This window comes from Eleutherodactylus coqui, chromosome 2 (genome assembly GCF_035609145.1).
Source record: "Eleutherodactylus coqui strain aEleCoq1 chromosome 2, aEleCoq1.hap1, whole genome shotgun sequence".
In the NCBI taxonomy this organism is placed as follows: Eukaryota; Metazoa; Chordata; class Amphibia; order Anura; family Eleutherodactylidae; genus Eleutherodactylus; species Eleutherodactylus coqui.
The window spans coordinates 123,750,150-123,772,052 of record NC_089838.1 but is presented as its reverse complement, the minus strand read 5'-3'; the positions used below and the strand labels follow the sequence as shown (position 1 = coordinate 123,772,052).

The 21,903-nt window shown below is 46.2% G+C and overlaps 1 protein-coding gene across 1 annotated transcript; it reads left to right on the top strand.

Annotated features, from left to right (window-relative positions):
* The first annotated feature begins 90 nt into the window (after positions 1-90).
* On the top strand, positions 91-21,424 carry CCDC59 (coiled-coil domain containing 59). The gene is made up of 5 exons (XM_066591487.1): positions 91-319; positions 4,154-4,388; positions 4,775-4,865; positions 6,735-8,205; positions 20,094-21,424. The coding sequence occupies exons 1-4, from the start codon at positions 127-129 to the stop codon at positions 6,894-6,896; spliced, it is 681 nt and encodes a 226-aa protein (XP_066447584.1). The 5' UTR covers positions 91-126; the 3' UTR covers positions 6,897-8,205; positions 20,094-21,424.
* Positions 21,425-21,903: the final 479 nt, after the last annotated feature.

The following is a 21,903-nucleotide window of genomic DNA, read 5'->3' as shown; positions in this document are numbered from 1 at the left end:
TTCTGGGAGTTGTAGTTTATGCGTGCACTCTGCTGCCGTAACTGAATTGGCTGATTGGACTGGTGGTCGCGTCATCACCCTGCGCGATGACGTCAATAGCAGTAGACACGTGAAAAGAGTAGTAACATGGCGACCACGAGCGGCTCCGTTGTATCCGCACAGTATAGAAAGGGAGGCAGGAATGTTAGTGGTAAAAGCGGAGCAGGCTCGGACGGGGAGAGGAGGGGAGCGGCCTTTGTGGGGAAAGGCGGAGGGAACGTTAAACGGAAATGGAGACCGAATCAAGAGCAGAAAAAGTTCGAGGGCAGCGCAAAAGAAGGTGAGTGTGACCAGGTGGGGGCGCTGTGAGCCTCGTGCATGTTACCAATAGCAACGAGTCCCAGTAGGCTGTCGTACGAGGCCCCCTGTGTGCTACATGCATGCAGCTAGCAGAGTACCCAGCGGTGGCCTCATAAAAGCATCATGGGGGGCCCGGCTCAGGAGCCCATCTGTGAGCATCATGGGGGCTCAGGCCCCCCATCTGTGAGCAGGGACAACAATCCGGCTGAGCAGTACACGGACGAGATGTCCTAGTAAGATCCGCGGTGATTAACTCGCACGCGGCGCTCGCATGACACACTTCCCATAGAACTATGGAAAGCGCAGCCTGCCGTCCCCGAGCAGAGAGTCCTAGCGATTCTGTGTCACGTGATTAAGATTGTGATTGGCCGCGATTCTCTATAGTGAGCCTATGTATTAGATAGGCTCACCTCGGAGACCTGTCAGCGCCCCCCCCCCCCCCCCCCCCTGCTGTGGACAGGTGGCCTTACAGATAAGTTACACAAGTTCTGCAACAACCTGCGCTGCTGCCTACTGAGGCCAACAAGAAAGATGGCGGCACACTTTACCACCATAGTGTGAGAACATTGCGGTCACAAGAAGCTAACGTGCCAGACGTGTAAAGCGGCTACACAAATACTCACAAAACCGATGGGAAGCCGTGCGTACTATACTGTAACCAGCCGGGGGGTCTATATGGTACGCCGCAGGTAAGTAAGGCAGAGGGGCCGGGCCGTCGCTGCTAGCGTCTTGTTTCCCCCATAGGTCCGCCCCTCTCGCTGCCTCTGATGTAGTAGGCGTCCTCCACGCACCGCTGCAGAGTCTCAGATCAGCCGTGAGGCCAGCCACCGGCAGATGTGCAAATAAATAGTCGCTTGTGGATAGAATGGCGGTGCTGATCTGCGCGTGTGCCAATGGCTGACCTCACCGCTACCGCGAGACTTTGCATTAGCGCTTGAAGGACACATACTACGTCAGAGGAGGCAAAAGGGGCGACCTTGTGGGGGAAACCAGCATCTAGCAGAGACGGTCCAGGGTGTTCTGCTTGATTTACACGCAATCGTTTAAACTGCTGTTGCTGAAGTATGCTCTTATTCCCCCCCCAGGTGCGCGTCCACACGGCCGCCTGCGTACAGCGCTGCGTGTCTCCTGCAGCGTTTTGCACATTACAGCCCATACCTTCTGCCATCAGAGACCAAGGATCGCACTACGCATGCCCGCGAATGATCCAATCACGGACATGTGCAGTGTGGGTATTTTTTCTTTGTAATTTCCCGCTCCGTTCAGAGCAGGCATGCGTATGGAAACGCTGCCTATACATGATGTATTACATGTGGACAGTGTATCCTACACTCCCCATACAAGTGTATAGGGCTCATGCTGTGTACATACCTAGAGACATAGAGCCTGCTGCGACTTATTTCTCTTGCTTTTGGGTACGCAGTGTCTACACATATATGCATGGATCGATGAAAGTCCATTGACTTCATTCACCGTATGCGTAATATGCAGGGACAATACGCCCGTGTGAACAAACCCTAGCAAAGTAAGTGGGAAAGAGAGCCAACCACATTGTTATTGGTAAAACTGCTGACAGGTTCCCTTTAAAGGAAATGAAACCCCATAGAAAGACACTGAGCATAATGGAAACACATATATACAGCAGTATAACAAGTCTATACGGTACTTCACTACATCACAGGCTGAAATCAAGTGTCAATGCCAAAAAAAAAATATAAAAATTGATTTCTGTAATAGCCCCCAATCTCACTTCTCTGGGACATTCTACAACACTGAATAAGGCCCAATGCACACGGGAGTATTTGCACTATGGGATCCGGAATGAGCGTTCGCCTCCGGATCCCACAGCACATACTGCCCATAGCATGCTATGCAAAACACTTTTCCATGCCTACGAGCAGAAATCAACTGCGATTTTCCGCTCCCTGGGAAAAATCGCTGCATGTCCTATTATAGTGTGAGGCTCGCTTGGCCCGCTTCCATTGCAGTCAATGGAAACCGTTCATCCTGCGGTGAGTCACAGCGCAACTCCCTGCATTGCACATGTGCGGCAGCGCCAGCCGGAACATTCACAGAGCAGAAAGAAGACTTCAAGACAGGTATGCGGGGGTCACTGCCGTGGCACAGGGTCTGATTCTGCTGCGAGATTTTACAGTCGGAATCCAACCTGGCCGGCGGCATTCGGCCTCATGCCCACGGGCGGGTCGCAACGGAATCTGACCCTGCCTGTGGCCAGCGACCCTGCTTGCCTGTGTCTGTAAGCGGTGGCGTCCATGCGGATTTCTCTTCTTTCGGGACATTTGTACTGTGGATTGTCCACATGGCTCGCAGTCAGACAGATTTATTTAGTTTTTTAAACTTCTGATTCTCTCGCAGAATCCGCAGCCCATCCGCAGTGTCAATGCGGATGGGCCGCGGGTCGGACGGCTTCCATTGACTTCAATGGAAGCCATACGTGCGGGAACCGCAGGATAATAGAACATGCTGTGATTGTTTTTTGGTTTTTTTTGCATCCGTGAGCAAAAACTGCTTTTGGCTTCCGCTTGTGTGCATGAAGAATTTTTGGGCTTTAAGTACACGTGCAACAAGTAATGAGGAATAATCTACAAATGAGAACTATATATGAGGTGTACTTGGACTGCAATGATGGTTCTCAGGGGGTAGATGGACTATTACTCAACATAGGTTAATGTTGAAGTTGAGTAACTCGAGTAACGAGCACCATCGAGTACGCTAATACTAGAACGAGCATCAAGCTCAGAAGAGTACGTTCGCTCAACTATACTGGGAATTAAAAGCAAAGCCAGACTTGTATGAAGAGTCTGACTTTGGCTTGAAGGAATGCTGCTTTCCAATAGGTGGCACTGTGGAGCTTTTATTCCATCTCCGTTATTTGCATATTATCTATAGGAGCATTCCTCTGTTAAATGGCACCAGATGGTGCATGCCATCCGATACTCGATGGAATTGGGGCATATGCAGGTTCTTGTATATTGCATGGTTTTAGGATGTAGACCCTCATGTTTTGTTTTTTTTTTTTTTTTTTTTTTTATATATCATCCATCGGCTCACTTTTAATACCTTTTGTTTGTCTAAACAGCAGCTTAAAGGGGTTTTCCAGGGAGAATACTATTGATAACCTATCCTCAGGATAGGTCATCAATCCTAGATCAGTGGGAATATACGACTCGGGATCCCAACTGATCAGCTGATTGTGTGCTCTCTGTCAGCGCCACAATTACACAGAGATCGGAGTGAAAGCAGTGGAAGTCTTTACTCCGACCTCTGTGTAGTGGCCGGCACTTGTATCTGCAGGCACAGCTTGCATTAATTTCAGTAAGACATGCTTGCCGTTACAAGCGCTGGCCACTACACAGAGGTCGGCGTGGAGACTACCACTGCTTTCGCCCGATCCCTGTGTAATCGTGCACCCGCAATCAGCTGATTGGCTGGGGTTCGTTGCTCAGGATCGCAACCAATCAACACCCACACAATCTAATTGCATATAGACACAGAGGCCCGATCCATTGACAAGCGGTGCACCTCCCCACACATCTCTCCCTTCCTCTGCCACGGGCATGCCTCTTGTCTTTACAGCTGGCAGCGTGGGGAAGTCCTAATACCTGAAAGTGGCGCACATGTTGCTCCTGCATCTCCTGGCAGACGTGTTTGTAAGAGGCAGAAGTAACAACCCTTGCATTCAGCTGGTAGAAGCTCAGATGCGTTGGTCATCCTCTGCAACCCTGCATTGTACAGGATGGCTTACTTATCGGCGTTATTTACATGATCTCTGCATTTGTCTTCTCTTCTGTAGGACGAGGCTTTGCTCTGTGGAGAAAGAATAAAGTTCAGTCAGACTATAAAAAGTTACAAAGAAAACAAAGGACAAATACTAAAGCGGTCACGTTTAGCGATCACTACCCTGAACATCTGAAGCATCTCTATCTGGCTGAGGAAGAGAAACTGAACAGGGAAGAAAAAGAGAGGAGATCTGCAAGGAAGACCCCTGAGACCGTAGAGGAGCAAACAGAAGAAGAAGTAGTAGTAATGTAAGATCTTAGTAGTAATGGGCAATAATTGCATAGCAGCCCAGGAATTGTATATTGTCAGGTTTCCAACCACAACAAGCCCTAACAATGAATAGGCTGCTGGAGACCTCAATAACTCATATTGTTGTCCACATTTCTCTGTATTGTTATACTAAGCCAATGTCATCGGGCAACCATTTTATAGATATTAGTGATCTTCATTTGTATAGCGCCAACGTATTCTGCAGCGTTAGCAGGTCCTCCAGAACATTAGCTGATCCTTTCAGCAGCTCGGGGTGGGGGAGAAATACATGCTGTACCCCAAACCTTCCACGACCGCCATGTTCTTTGTTTAGTTTTTTTTAATGCATATTGCTTAATCAGTAAAATTTTTATTATTAATGTAGACCAAAGAAGAAATTTAAGAAGAAAACTTCAAACCAAAAGGCAAAAGAAGAATATGAACAGGTGCAACTCAAACGGGCAAAGAAAAGAGAAGTAAGAACACCAAATTGTTCAACATCCCTGTCTGCATGAGGCTTGCTTTGATCTTGGACCTCGTTTACATCTGTATTGGCAGCTCTGTTAGGAACCTCCATTAAAGTTCCACCAAACCTACCAGAAAAAAATAGCGCAGCATGCAGTCCTTTTTTTTTTTTTTGCCCCAGGAGACCGGCAGGTCTCTAGGGTTAGTCAGCGGCTGTTTGTAGCCAAATTATGACTGATACAACACCACCATTACTTTCATTGTTCTCCAACAGCAGAGCAGAAAGGAATTGCTAATGCCGATGTGAACGAAGCCTTAGGCCCGTTTCCCATAAGTGTGTTCTAGATGAGTGTCCCACTGACCTGGACTCCCAGCATCATGGATTTCTCTGGTGCAGCGAGTTCTTGTCAGTTGACCCCCAGTCGATCTGATGTAGAGAAAAAGTGGTGTGGTGCCGTGTTAGCCAGAAAAAAAAATCTATGTAATAATAAAGACAAAAGTATTGCATAGGTGATATCTTATTGATTTACTAAACAAGTTATATATTCAGACTTCCAAGGGTACGTAAGGTCTGTTCATCCGGCCATAGGCCTTATGTACCCTTGGAAGCTTGCATATATCATTTTTCTGGTTGGTCAATAAGGTATCCCCTATATAATACAAGAGCATTTACCATTACGTAGTTTGCATTGAAAACTGTCAAGCATGTGAATAGGCAGATCCCCCAACTGCTTATCTAAGTTCCTATTACACTGGGATCCACTTTCCCACTATATCATAACTGTAGGGACTGGTTTAATGAATACTCGGGCTGTAAATTGCCAGCAGAACCAATGTAGCATTATAGCTGCTACTCAACTAAATATACACAAAGCAGCTAATAAAACTTGACCTTAATCAAAAATCCTAATGCTACCATCCAAAAGGCAATAGATGCACATGACAGCATAGTGGTACCTCCTTCCAAGACACCAGTCAGATAAGAATGCTCTGAAGAGCTCCAAGAACTATGGCAGAGGGAACCATATGATTTTTGGACTATAAGATGCGTCCCAGGTTTAGTTAACAGAAAATAGGAGAATATATTTTGCACTGATTTTAAAGCGTCCCTTGGGGTCTAAGGAGATGAAGGGGTCAACATCGCTAACTTGGTGGTCTAGTGTAGCGCCTCCTTTCTTGGTATTCTGGGCGTAGGTGAGAGTCTGCACCCAGGTGTCCAGGACACACTTCCTCCTGCCTGAATCTGACTGCCCACTGGTTGTGTGATCGTGACATCAGAAAGGTCCTTCAGCTTATGACTTTCCATAATCCTTGCTTGCCTGTTGCCTATAGCTGCATTATTGCTGTGCTGGAGCCGGGAGGTCCGTTTTCCCTCACAGGTCTCTTTGGATGCTGAATGTGAAGCTTCATTAATCGCATGCAGTGTCATCTCCTGACAATAAGATGCAGACACTTTTTTAGCAAGATTTTTTTTCTTACTAACCAGTTTGTCTTGTAATCTGAAAAATACGTTAGCTAAAACTGAACTGGAAGTTTGATAGAAGTCTGGGCTAAAAGACAAACTGGTAAGCCCAACATAGGGGAAAGTTTTCGATTCTTTCCCCTCCTTTTCCCTCTTGACTAGCCTGACAGTCCGGCATACATCTTGCTTGTAACTTCTCACCCCATGTCTCTTTTTAAATCACAGAATGACTAATATTTGCACAGAATTTCATTATTGACTCCCTTCCCATCGCCTACATACAGCTTGTACCTCGGCCTAAAGATGAAACATTTTCTGTAACATAATTTTTTGGTCGCTGTCTTTCCATTTACCAAGAATAGATTATGTAATATTTTGATAATCTGTTCTGAAAATGTTTCTTTTGTGTGTATTTTAGGAGGCAGAGAACAACAGGAGGAAACGGGAAGAAGCACTCGGACTCCACAAACAGAGGAGAATGGAAACTTTTAAAGTTCTCTGCTCCAAAACCAAGAAAGGGCAGCCCAACTTTAATGTACAAATGGATTACTTGTTGAAGAAAATTCAGAGCACATCTTAAATTTCTTGTAAAACAACTTCTTGGAGTGCATCATGGGTGGTGCGTTGGACATAACATCCTTTCATGTGAGAGGCATTTTGCATAATTGTTTTAAACAAATGTTAATATAAAACGCCAAATAAACCAAAAAAGAGGTATAAGGTGAATTCTATTGAATTAAGCAAGCCTTGTTTACGGTAGGAGTTTTGTGTAAGGGAACGGCGAAACAGAGCGATGTCGTGGGGCACAAGCATCACTCGGTGGCCTTTTTGTGTAAGATGAGCAGAGTTGCCGGACAGCTGCTTATATCTATCTTCTGAAGAACTAACGAGCGCAGCAGGTTTGTTAATGCGGTAGCCAAGAACATAAAAGTTCTCGTAAAATTCTGGCCCGTTCTATCTGTCTGACTTGTACTGCAAAAGTGCCCGTAATAGTATTTGGTCATCATCTTCTGGTAGCTGTTAAAATGCATTAAGAGAAATGTTAATTCCGAGAATTGGCACGGGCCCGTGTTTTATCCTAGTAATGGCTAATTGAAATATTTGCATGGACAGGCTAATATGAGGAGATCATGGGAAGGCTACTGTACTAATTGAGGTGTTTGCGACCTTTCCCCCCCGCCATATGTATGTTGGTATGCCTTTATATAACACCCACAAACCTGAAGAGATGTTTGTGTATCATACACAGGTTATACCCCAGCTCTGTAGAAGGTCCTGCAGGCCATCGGCACAGAAAAGATTAGACCCCGCTAACTGGTCTGCAGCAGAAGTAATATAAGTATCTCAGAGGTTTCCACATGTCAAAAATCAATATATCTGCCTCTCAGCAGTTATCTAGGTTTACATAATCAACTTGTATTTGAAGATAAAATAGCGCCACATAGAGTTAGTATGTACGAATTACAATCATTGAAGAAAGACCTCTCTGGGCAGGCAGCCAGCTTCTTTCCAGATGAGTGAAATGCCAATCCAAGAATTCTGTGTTCAACTATAAAGAACAGGATACAATAGGATTAAAATGATTTAATGACAAAGTAAGAAAATAGAGGAAAGTGGTTTTTGGGAACTATAGTCCCCATCCTTAGGCATACATAAAGGCAAGCTGTCATGACCTTGGAGCCACATAAACTACACTTTGTGGCCCAAAGGTCAGGGCACTGGGTGTCCGCGGGACGGTGTTTTGTACTTGTTTGGTGCCCCATCCCTGCACTGTGTTTTCCCAAAGTCCATGCGGGCTAGCAGCGTGACTTTCAGTTTGCTCCGTGTGCGTACTCTCCCATATATCTGAAAGCTCGCTATAACATCATGTATTTGTTAGCCATTAAAAGGTATCATATGTGGGGGGCGTGGCTAGCCGGCAACAGGAGCACACGCACAGACCGGGGCTCCTGGCAGCAGGAGCATACCAGCGAGTTTTTGCCGCGCCTGGAGGCTTCCACCGCGGCGAAATCATTACCCTGGGCACCTCCGGACCGAGACCTGCGGAAAGAGACCCTCCGCGGGTCTCTAGCTGAACTTTTGATTTTGAGGCCTACAGTTCCGGCCGCATCCCCGGCCTAAATTTACAGACGCGGCCGACCGGAAGTGAGGGCCGGCCGCGGAAGACAACGGCAAACCCTCCCTGAGGAGCAGCGGAGGGGAGGGGGCAGCTGCTGGGACCTGAGGAGAGCCGGGGAGCGGACAGAAGGAGCAGGAAAGAGAACGGCAGGCCCGCAAAACAGCAGACTGGGTGAGTGACGCCGTGACTGCGGCCACCGGACCCTGCGGGCCCCCCCCTGCGCTCCCCCACCCCTACTGGACAGTAGCACCACGCCGAGGGCACTGAAACCCCCTGGAGCGAGCTCCCTGTCGTGCAGTAAGCACTTCACACAGGCAGACATATTAAGGGGCTACCCCTCCCCCCCAGTCGGACACCACCTAGACGAGGGAAGACAAGGGGTGCAAGAGGAGAAAGATCGGGGGCAGCGTGGGGGAAAGAAGTGAAGGGGAAACACAGCGGAGACCCACGCACACAGTGAGGAGCACCGCGCACGGAGCCACTCTCCCTCAGGGGAGCACTCTACTCCTGAACAGAGAGGTGCGGAGGCGGTTGGCGGCCCCCTCTTTCTGCGTATCTCGCCTTTTAACACACGTGGTACCCAGGGACTGCGCCGACTGCTTCATGCGCACTCAGAAACCAAGCCCGGAGCTGCCGCCTGCAAGTGTCGCGCTAAAGGTGCATAAATGCTACTACACTATGTTTGCACCCCAACAGCTATGCATTAAAGTTTAAACTGCGCATGAATCCCCCCCTGTGACATTTATAAGTTCGGACCGGTGGACATCCCCTACTACTATCCTTTGACAAGATGGCGCCAAGCAAGCAAGCCAAAATAACTAGCAAGCTGCAGCAATATTCTCGGCCCAGCACCTCAACGGACTCCCGACCTAACGCGCCATCCAGCCCGCAAAGTGCGCCCCCTGAGGCAACAGCACCAGCTTCACCTCCCGCATCTGGCCCAACTATCGCCGATGTGCTGAAAGCGATTACAGAATCGCGCTCTGCCCTCACAGAAAAAATCGACGCACTACAGTCGGACTTTGGTCTGCTGCGAGCGGACGTCCAAACGCTGAGAGAACGTACAACAGAAGTTGAGACGCGAGTCTCCAACTTAGAGGACTCTGTTACACCACTCAAAGATCAAGTGCGCACCCTCGGTTCTAACCTCACGGCGCAGGGGAAAAAACTGGATGATATGGAGAACCGCCTGCGCAGATGCAATCTGAGATTCATAGGACTACCGGAGGGCGCTGAGGGCAGAGATCCCTGTGATTTCCTGGAATCGCTCCTCAAACAGGAGTACGGCCCCAACTCTCTGTCACCCCTATTCTGCGTCGAGAGAGCACACCGCATTCCATCAAGAGCCCCACCGCCCGGAGGCCCTCCACGCACCTTCATTGCAAAACTGCTTAACTATAGGGACAGAGACAAAATCCTGGCGCTCAACCGCGAGAGAGACCCGATAAGGGTTGACGGACAAACAATCCGCATCTTTCCGGACTTCTCTCTAGAGGTACAGCAAAAGCGCCAAAAATTTGTAAAGGCAAAGAAAATGCTGCGCTCAAAACAACTTGTCTACGCCATGTTATATCCTGCCAGACTAAAGGTGATCAAGGATAACCGTTCCCACTTCTTTGAAAACCCAGAGGATGTCCTAAACTGGCTCGAACAAAATTAACCTACACCGTGAGACTTTCACAAATGCGCATTTGATGCGGCTGGCCGTTCGTTGCTTTCTCAGAATTATTGCGGCATAATGGTGGAGGGTGGCACCCCCCTTTCTCCCACAACCTACAATGCCTTCTCGCGCATAGATCTCTGTTTTGGCTCCCCGGACTGCCTCCCTATGGTTCGTGATATATCCTATCTACCCAGAGGCATTTCAGATCACTCCCCGCTCCAATTAGTTCTTGACCTTGGAGTTGGGGGCAGTCGCCCTATATGGAGACTGAGTCCGCTGTGGCTGGAACGGAGAGAAGTGCATGAGTATGTAGAACAAGAGGCTGAAATGTACTGGGAGGTCAATGAGGGGACGGCCTCGGAGCTGGTGGTATGGGACGCATTTAAAGCCTTCACCAGGGGATCCTTTACCTCGGCTATTGCCGAGCATAGAAGATCCCTGGGAGCCCGCCGCTTGGACCTGGAAAGGCGCCTTGATTTAGCAGAGGCAAGGCACATAGCAGACCCCTCCCCGGAAACTATTACAATTCTGGGTGCCCTGCGACGGGAATACAAACTACTGCTTATCGAATACACCAAGAAGAAACTCCTGTATTCCCGCCGCCGGATTTTTGATCAGGGAGACAAGAACGGCCACTTACTGGCCTACTTGGCTAGGGAGGATCAGACACTGCCACCAATTACGGCGGTGCGGGACGGCACGGGTACTCTATTAAATGATCCCAAACTAATTAATCAAACGTTTGCCCAATTCTATGGAGATTTGTACACCTCCAGACTGAGCTATACTGAAGCGCAGCTCCTGGCGTACCTGGGTGGCATTCCCTTCCCCACACTGAGTGGAGACAGCGCGGCCCACCTAGATGGGGATCTAAGTATAGAAGAAATAACGGAGGCTATTAAGGCACTCCCCAATAGGAAATCACCGGGCGTGGCTGGGCTCCCCGGGGAGTGGTATAAAAAAAATGTGGAAATCCTGGCCCCGCGACTCCTCACACTATATAATTCTATTCTGCGGGAAGGAGCGCTACCGGACACAATGCGTAAAGCTCTCATAATAATGATCCCTAAAACCGGAAAAGATCCCACGGACTGCGGCTCTTACCGTCCCATTTCCCTTCTCAACAACGACGTAAAAATACTCGCAAAAATACTGGCGACGCGTATAAACTCGGTACTAAAAGAGATCATACACGCGGACCAGTCCGGCTTCATGCCTGGCAAAAGCACGGACATGAACCTGAGGAGGCTCTTTAACCACTTGTCGTACAAGCACACTAACTGCGGGAGGCGCACCCTGGTATTTATAGATCAGGCAAAGGCCTTCGACTCAGTAGAGTGGAAGTACCTATGGGCGGTGATGCGGCGGTTCGGATTCGGGCCAACTTTTATTAAATGGATCGAGATCTTGTACGACTCCCCGGTGGCCAACATTAAAACTAATACACATGTCTCTGCCCAATTCTCCCTGAGCAGAGGCACAAGGCAGGGTTGCCCTCTGTCCCCTGCCTTGTTTGCCCTCGCCATAGAGCCTCTTGCGATCCAAATCCGAACGTCACCAACAGTGAAGGGATTTAAACTGAACAACTACGAAGAGCGCATAGCGCTCTATGCAGATGACACCCTACTCTTCCTCCAAGACCCGGGGGCGTCTCTAGACGCAGCCCTGATTATATTCGGCGCATTCGGCGCACACTCTGGCGTTAAGGTCAACTGGGACAAGACTCACTTACTGGCGGTGGACCCTGCGGCCGCCGAGCTCCCTCTGCCCGCCCCGCTGAGCTGGACAACCCAGACCACCTACCTGGGAGTAAAGGTCTCAGCGAAACTATCCGCCTTTTACAACTCCAACCTAGTCCCCCTCCTGGCATGGGCCGGGGAGGCAGCGACACGCTGGGCCTCTCTCCCACTCACGCTGGTGGGCAGAATAAACCTGCTAAAAATGAAATTGCTACCAAAATTCCTGTATATACTGCATAATTCTCCTATGTTAGTCCCTAAAAAATTCTTCACTAAGCTTCGTGGGATCGTACTGCGCATACTGTGGAGGGGCACTACACCCAGGATTAAATTGGAGACTCTGTGCCTCCCATTGAACGGAGGGGGACTGGCCCTACCGCACTTCTATTACTACTACCTGGCCAGCCAACTGGTATACGCGGGATGGTGGATATGCTCGTCAAATTACAACCCGGCAGTGGGCCTGGAACGTAGAATGGTGGACCCTGCTCAGAACCTACGGGGACTGCTACTGAGCGGCCCCTCATCCTCGGTCGCCCCTCTGCCTACTCCCATGCTGGTGACACTGGAGACCTGGCAACGGGTCACGAGACTGTCCACTACAGGGGAGACTGCGCGATCCCCACACACTCCCCTCTGGAATAACCCCAAACTGCCACACTTCCAGCGCTTCCCGGAGTCCGCCTTCTGGAGACGCCGGGGCGTTAATGTCCTCTCTGACATAGTCAGCGAGGGCAAGTTTTGCACCTTTATGCAGCTACGGGTTGCCCACGGCCTGCCCGAAAACTCCTACTTTAGGTACTATGAGGGTTAAAATTCTAAGTACAGCACCAATCGGCCCCACCCCACTTGCCCCGTTGCCGGCCGTAAGAATAGACACCACACAGAGGTCTGGTATAGTTTCTCACACGGGACAAAAAAACTGCGCACTTTATTACAGATTACATGAGATCTTATACACTTTGTCCCCTCCCCACTACGGGGTGATGGGCTCATAACCATATATGGGCAGTCCGGATTTGCGGACTGATACAGTGAAAATCATATAACAGTCATTATCTTGATACTGGCGCCTCTGGCTTACGTACAGAAAATCACGTATTCAATTAACTCCAGTACAAAGAACCACCCACTCAATTCTAAGAAGTCCGGATTTCGGGCCTGAGACAGTGAAAATTATGTACATGGTTGAACATCTTGATATGGGCTTCTGGGAAAACAGCCAAGTACATGCGTCCTTGCGTCTGGTTCGGTATCTTCTCTGAATTTCTAGAACATCTTCTTGCAAAGCCTTGGGATATCTGATGTAAGGTGACATTTAAGTTTTTTCTCATTTGGAATTGAATAAAACTTGCATATAGGTATAAAAGCATAAAAAACACATATGGCAATATATATATATACCCTCACAAACCCCCCTAAAAAACTTAATATGGAGATCAAGCATCAGACCTTGCACTTTTCCTCGGTCGTCTCTCCCTTGCGTCAGGGTTTCTCCACTGCCCGTAAGTCCCTACTCCTAAAAGGGGAGGGATCCCTAACTCACCTCAGAAGGAGGCCATGGATTCCCTGGGCTTATTTCCGGGCCTCCATACCCTCTATCTGTACAAGTTAACACCCAACAGGGTGTGCCCTCGCCGGAACCTAAGGTCTTCTGCACTTTCCCTAGGCAAATGGGAAGTCCACTGACAGTCCATCTCATGAGACTGAGGCAGACACAGTACTAGTCCATCTCTCCATTCTTCTGGTAACATATCTGGTTGTCATTATCGGAACTGGCTCTTCATCTTTTTCAAACAAGGGAAATTTTGGTCACATAAAAGGGATAATACACAAACAGGAAATTACATACCCCACCTCTTTCTGCTAAAATCATATCCACGGCCACTCTATTTTGGAACGACATGGATGCAGTGGGCCCTAACTGGTCAGCTAACCCTTGTAAAGCATCTCTGGTGTAGTTTACAAACCTCTGCTGATTGTAAAAGATATAATTCATCTAATCTACATTATTATTAACAGTGACAATAGCAAATAAGGACTCAAAACTTGCTTTAACCTGATCTCTAGAATTAAATTAATCTGGCACCCCCCTTGGCACTCCTATTGTATCTATGTATACATGTGGGTCAAAGTTACCACCTTGAGTGTCAACGTCTCTCTTAGCACAATGCAGTGTTGGATTCTCACCCTCAGTGTAGGCTTCATATTGCACATTTGATTGTATTAATTTGTTCTGAAACAGGGGCCTAATGTACAGTAGTCAAAGGTGTGTGTTGGAGGAATTGTACCACATTATAGCATGTAAAGGATATGCAGGATCATTAGTTTTTTCAGTGCGAAGTGTGGATCCCAGTGGGCTTTCCTTCGAGCTTGACTGCAGTTGGGTGAACAACATCTGGTAAGGACCTTTAAACCGGGTTTCTCTCTCAAACTTTTTCACATAGACCCTGTCACCTGGTTTCAGATTGTGACACTCATCTGTAGGACCTGGGAGAAAAGCAGAGACTACAGAATACATTATTGACAATTCCTTGGAGAGGCTCATGACAAAATTAACAAGAAAATCATTCCCCAAACTCTGCTACTGAGGCATGTACCCTCCGGAGAAAAAGAAAAACTAATGAAAGACACTCAATTCAAAATTTTACCATTTTCTTCATTGCCTTTTGTATCTACTTTCCCCCTACTCCGTGGATGGTAGGGTGTGTGAAAAACCTGGAATATACCCAAAAACAGACATGATGTGTTGCATTATTTCACCTGTGAAGTGTGTACCTTTGTTTGACTCAATCACTTCCGATACCCCGTATCTGCGGATTACCTCATTCATGAGCTTCTGTGCGGTTACCTGCTTATTTACTTTGGTAACAGAGTAGGTCTCCAACCTGAAAAACATTAACAACAACAAGCACATATTCATGCTTCCCAACAAGTGGTAGCTGAGTGTAGCCAATTTGCAATCCCTGAAATGGGTAGAGTGGTCTAGGCAAGTGTGATGTGGCAAATTTACTTCTGCCCTGTTGCTTTACGGCAAAGATCATGCAAAATTGGACAAATGATGCAGCAGCTACAGAAAACCAAGGAGCCACCCGTCCTTGTTCAAGCGTCGACCTCATTGTTGCTTTGAGAGGTGCGTCTTTCCGTGCGTCAGCTGGGCCATCATGGGGCACAGGGACTATGGTAAGCAAGTGCTGTTGACTGTTCACCATACGCCGTCCCTTTTTAGTCCATTTGTCTTTTTCTTCCTTGCTGGCTTTTAACTGTAAAGTCATTAGCAAATCAAAGTCCAAGTTTTTTATCAAAGTCCAAGTGTAGTCAAAGTCCAAAATTATTGTTAAATTCTTCTTTTCTTCTTTCTTCCACGGCTTGAGGGCCGCTGCTTTTGCTGTGTGGCCTGTGATGGCGTTGCCTCTTGTTTCTCCGGTGTGGGAATTGGTGTGAGCTTTCCACCTTGTCAGGTAGAAGTAGGGTCTCCATGAGACTGCACCGCTGCAACATTCTTAATTGGTTGTCCTGCTGTGGTAAAAAACTGTCTGGCCTTCCATGTTGGGCCGTAATCATGAGCTATGCCAAATGCATACCGGGAGTCAGTGTAAATGTTTGCCGTCTTACCTTCCTCCACTCTACACGCCTCCGTGAGTGCTTTTAGATCCGCTTCTTGTACTGCGACATGCGGAGGCATTCTGCTTTTTAGGACATCTTGTTGTGTAACCACTGTATATCCAGTGTGGAGTCGTCAATCACCATGGGTACCATCTATAAAAAACAACTCAAAATATGCATTATTAACAAGGGCTTTCAGTAACTTTTTAAAACTTACATTTTCTTGTTGCATCACTGCTAGACAATCAGGCTGGTATTCTATTTCAAATAGATCAGAATCTTGTTGCAAAAAATTAAAAATTTAAAAATGGCTTGCAAAAAATTTAAAAATGGCTGAATTTGCAATACCTAAAATGGCTGACTTACAATACCTAGATCACCTATGCCTTCTCCTCCCCCCCTTTGAAACAGGGTACTCAATTGGAACAAGAGTACCCGGTTTAAGTTATTATAACATTGTAAAAAGATTTGATGGATGCAGATAAGGCCTGTAAGATGTTAGCACCCATACCAGAAACATGAGTTACATCGGGGAAGACATAATCTACAAACACCTATTAATATTGGAAATGTGATATCCCTTTAAGCAAATTCATTATTAGTCTGTTCCTGCCTGCAGTCTTATCAAAATTTCAGACAGGAGAAAAAAAACAAAACAAAAATTTTTACTAGCTGCTCAAGCTCTTCACCCCCTCCCTTGGACAAGAAGGATGAAACATTACTACGTACTATTACATCATCTAGCTCCACCCCTTCGATATTGGCACATTGCGTCCGTCTTCTCAACTCCATTTCAGCTTAACCGTCCACACGTCCACATCTCAACCAAGCAAAGTCCAATGCATGGGGAGGACCTCCATCCCTAGTCAATATCCACATCACACATTCCACCACAGCTTGAACACGGGTCACTAACTCTCATCCATCCATGCGCTCAAGTCTGCTCCGTCACCCCCCCTTTGAAGGTGTACCAGTCCATACAGATGCACGGACAAAAAAAGTTTGACAAACATACATACATCAGTTGAAAAACACCCAGGTGAGTGCTATAATTTTACAAAGTACATTATTCTATTGAGATGAGATTGTGAATGAGCGCTATTTATGACAAATTATGTGAAAAAGTTTGCTGAGTGACTGAAATATTCTATATTTCTTATCTACTGAAGCTATTATATGCTGTATTAAACACTAAAGTATTTAGTTTCTGTGACCCTGAATTTGGAGTGAATCTGAAAGCCCCCACCCTTTTTTAAAACAAACCGTTATCTCTCCACGAATATGAAACACAAACTGAATTGTTGTTTTAGCTTAAACTATTGCCTGCATTTTGAAATCATAATTAACACATATGCTGGGACCTTGCAACATTCATTTTCAACCCCTGTATAAGTAAGAATATACATTAGAAATTACTATGTTTCCCTGCCTACTAAGACAGTATAACTAATTAAATTCATTTCAATTCATTGTAAGCAAGCAAAGATATTAACCAAGGTTGTTATTGAATTTTCTCTCTCGCTGTTATCTTCCGACCTTGGAAGGCTACACAGAGACTGAACACAAGTTCGCAGCTATATGTCAACAACCTCTTCTCCCCTAAAAGCAAGCTGTTAACTATTTGCACTATTTGCACATACAGTATATATATATACACATATATATCCACCTAGTATGGATTATACATATTATCTATTATCTATCTTGTATTATACACATTTCCATCTCTCTTTACCAACAAATCACGTGCATTGTAACTTACTTATCGACTTGCCTGCTTCTCATACTTCTCTCCCCTACCTAACTGCCAATATAACCTTTAATAGACACTCTCCTGACGCCCTCTTGATCACTTACTGTACTTTTCAACATTTCACTTACGGATACTTTCTTAAACAAATAATGTGTACATACCTAACTTACTCTGACTATCTCTCTGCTTCTAGCAAACCTTGATCTTCCAAGGCACCTCTGGGTCCTAAAGACCTCCCTCCCAGACACCATTTTGTAATCTGCCGTGCGGGTCGGTGTCACACATTTTCATTAGAGTTTTCTTACATTCTACAAATTCATCCACACGGCGGCAGCCCTTGAGGGGCTCTATCTTCTTTAATAAGATCTTACGCATATTACAACAACAAAAATAACACGCTCCATAGAGTGAATCCTTCTGACCCGAATTGTCAGCCCCTTATATATGGCAATACAACCGAAGGCATCTTCTTCTTATGGAACCAGTCCCAAAGAGTACATCCCTCTCCTCAGCTAAACCATCAACAACTAAACTAAACTAAAACGGAGGGTTCCTTCGTCAATGGGACCTATCTCACAGAGTGCTTCCCTCTCCTCTAAACCATTAACGACTAAATAAACTCAAACGGAGGGTTCCTTTGTCTGTGAGACCAAATGAAAAGTAAGAGGAAAAAAAATTCTGCAGATACAACAAACAATCTCCACTATCGCTAAAACGCTACGGACTTCAACAACAAATAGACTACAGACTAATTTCTGGGTGAGCCATTGGTGCGCATATCACGGTCAGTGGTCCATGACGGCAAACCCGGAGCCCACACGAGTTACCGTGTAGAACTCTTAACCCAACCCGTCCGGTCACAAACCACAGATAGTCAGTCCTGCTGCAAGACTCGCAGTGTAAAACACAACATAAATATATGTTTGTCTTACCTGGAGTTCTTGTGAGTTGATCAGGCTCGGTTTGCAGCAGGACGGTTTCTCAGTAGCGTGGATCCGGGTGAATTGCGCTGTAAGCTCCGGTTTTACCGCCCCAGTTGGTTGCGCCATTTATGAGGGTTAAAATTCTAAGTACAGCACCAATCGGCCCCACCCCACTTGCCCCGTTGCCGGCCGTAAGAATAGACACCACACAGAGGTCTGGTATAGTTTCTCACACGGGACAAAAAAACTGCGCACTTTATTACAGATTACATGAGATCTTATACACTTTGTCCCCTCCCCACTACGGGGTGATGGGCTCATAACCATATATGGGCAGTCCGGATTTGCGGACTGATACAGTGAAAATCATATAACAGTCATTATCTTGATACTGGCGCCTCTGGCTTACGTACAGAAAATCACGTATTCAATTAACTCCAGTACAAAGAACCACCCACTCAATTCTAAGAAGTCCGGATTTCGGGCCTGAGACAGTGAAAATTATGTACATGGTTGAACATCTTGATATGGGCTTCTGGGAAAACAGCCAAGTACATGCGTCCTTGCGTCTGGTTCGGTATCTTCTCTGAATTTCTAGAACATCTTCTTGCAAAGCCTTGGGATATCTGATGTAAGGTGACATTTAAGTTTTTTCTCATTTGGAATTGAATAAAACTTGCATATAGGTATAAAAGCATAAAAAACACATATGGCAATATATATATATATACCCTCACAGTACTATCAATTGCGAGATGCAGCCAGGGCTCAGTTTGGAGGTCTGTCTATCCCACTATCCATGACACGGCTGGAGAGCCTGGCGCAGATGTGCAATCTTGTCAAACCGCTGTCGAGTTTTTATGCCCATACGGTGCAGTGCTTGGCCCCGCTAGGCGAAAGGGCCGTACAGAGATGGGAGGGAGATATCCCTGACCTGACCTCAGGGGAGGATGAGGATATACTGGGTGGCTCTGGTCCCCCCCTGGTTAGCGCTAGAGACAAGCTCATCCAAGTTAAATTTCTGCACCGCATATATTATACCCCCTCCAGGTTGTGCACCATGGGCCTGCTCCCTACTGCAACGTGCCCACGATGTTTGGTGGCGGATGGGACGGTCATGCATGTGTTCTGGGAGTGCGCGGTCCTACAGGAATACTGGAGAGACGTGCTTGTCTTCATGGAAACACATCTAGGGGCACCGAGGATCATGCATCCTGGAACATGCCTCTTTGGGCTAGTGGGAGACCTGCCGGTGGCGGCAGCAACACGTACATTATACAAGTTGCTACTCTTCTATGCAAAAAAAGTGATCCTACTTAATTGGAAACACCCTGGGAGGCCGACTAGGAGCGCATGGATCCGGGTCATTAATGCTGAAATCCCAATGTACAAATTGACATACATGGCCAGGGGGTGCCCTGAAAAATTCGACAAGATTTGGGATAGCTGGGTGAGTTGCCCCGCGACCGCGTCGGGAGAGCCAAGCCGGGCGGTAGGGGGGGAGTGAGGGTGAGAGAAGGATAAAAAAAAGAGAGACACCTGCTAAATCTGCTTTCTAAGATAAAACCCTATGCTCAGAAAACTAATTTCTTCTCCTCTATTCCCACAGTTGTTCTTAAGAGAGTCGCGCCAAGGGGTTGCGGGGGGGGGCTAAGTTTAAGTTTTTTTTTTTTTTTTTTTTTTTTTTCCTGATTGATCACAGCTGATCTATTCAAGGTTAAACTACTGTTTAGCAATCACTGATAAAGTTAAGAGTTTAAAGGGGGGGGGGGGGCGAAAGAAATAAAAGTACTAGCCAGGTATAGCATGCCAAGAAGAAATATGTATATGTAAGCAGGCAAAGGTTATCTCTACCCTGTTTTTCATGCAATGTACTATCTGCTGAATCTGACACCTGCGGTGACAGCTATCCGTGTTTACGTGTTTACATGCTTGTTAATTCTGGCTAAATAAAATTCCTTTAAAAAAAAAAAGGTATCATATGTACCAGATTACTGGGTTTCTCTCACTGAGAACGATCACACTTCACTCTCCCATAGAGATGAATGGGAGAGCGTGCAGAGTGAACTGAAAAGAGTTGTGCTGCTACCACGAACGTTTGGGACAGCACAGTGTAGGAACAGGGCACCCAGTGAGTATGAAACGCCTCTTCCCAGAGATCCCGTTCCCTGACCTCTTAACCCCATAATGTAATTTATGGGGCTCAAAAAATACAAGCTTCACTTAAGTAACTTAAATATGGCGCTCATAACTTAAGGAGATGCGCCCTCTAATCTAGTGACTTAACCTAGTACAAGTAAATCACTTCTATATTAATAGTATATCTGATATACAATGGTAGCAACTATCATGTCTCATTTGCTTCTATACAGCACCAATGTATGCACTCTTTGTATAGAAGAAAAAATATCAAATACCTAGAAGTTGTTGTTGTTTTACCACAAAACTTGGCATGCAGCTACATCTCAGGCAGATATACAAATTAGTAGAATTGTGGTGGGATTTAGATGAACAGTCTTGCCACTTGGGGCCCTAAATGTGGTTCCACCCTTGGCCTATAAAAATATTCAGAGGCTCCTTGTGTGTAGTGATCTCTTTTTCCCCTTGTGTAGAGCTTGTTGACCGCTAGACGCCTCAACAATGGAATCAAAGAGATTTTGCCCCGTTAACAGTTTGAGAGGAGCATTATTGGAATGTGAGAAACTGGATGGTTTAATGGATAAATAGCCTGCCTCGTGGGCTGTACTGGCCAGACTGTTAGTAGTGTTGGCTCAATGGATGCATGAGGACATGCACATAAGGGGACCTGGCTCAGGCCACCCTTGCCAGATCACCAGTAGAGGGGATCATCTGATTGACCAACAAGCACCTTCAACTGTTTTGTTGTCCGCCATTGTTCAGTCCCCTGTGTCTGTTGGAACTATTTCAAGGAGCTTAGCTGAAAGAAGAAAGAAAAGAATAATCTATCATCTAAAAAGAGGGAAGAATTACAGAAATTATCAGAGGGTACAAACCTGTCAAGGGGAGAAATCTAGTTGTGTTGGATGCTGGTTTGTATTCAAAACTGACTCTGGATACATTGGAAGATGCTGCAACTTATAGAAGATTGGATCACAATCCTATGCAGGACTGCGTTCAAAAATTAACTAAGTTGACAAAGGAGGGGGTTGTAATGGGAGTTCTCATAAATATATTTATGTCCTGACAACCCCACCATGGCCATTTTTCACGGTCTTCCTAAGGTGCATAAGGGTGTCTTCCCTCCCCTCCTTTGTCAAATTGTTGCATTTCGCCCTATGAATGCCTCAGTGTGGGTGGATCGATTCCACCTGGTTCTCTGGTAGATGGCAAAACTTACTCAATTAATGCACAATGCTGTGTGGAAATCAGAATATAAATGGCTTCTTTGTGACGTGAAAAGTCCCTATTCCAGCATACCGCACCCTGTGGCCATGGAAGCAGTCAAATTTTATCTCGACAAATGGTCATTATGATTCAAATCTTAAAGAATTTATTTTGAGTAGTGTTTTTTTTGTTTTGTTTTGTTTTTTGAATTTTTTTTTTTTTCTGATCAGAATCCATTTCGTGGCCACATGGTTCGGTACAATAGATATATTGATGATGTTATCATAATATGGAGAGATATCGAACACATTTCAGTTAAAACCACATTAGAATCTTTTGAGGAGTACATCAATAAAAATGAGTCCAGTTTAAGCTTTCCAGTCACCACAGATAAAATAACTGTACCTTTTTGGGATTTAATATTAAAAGGTAACATTTT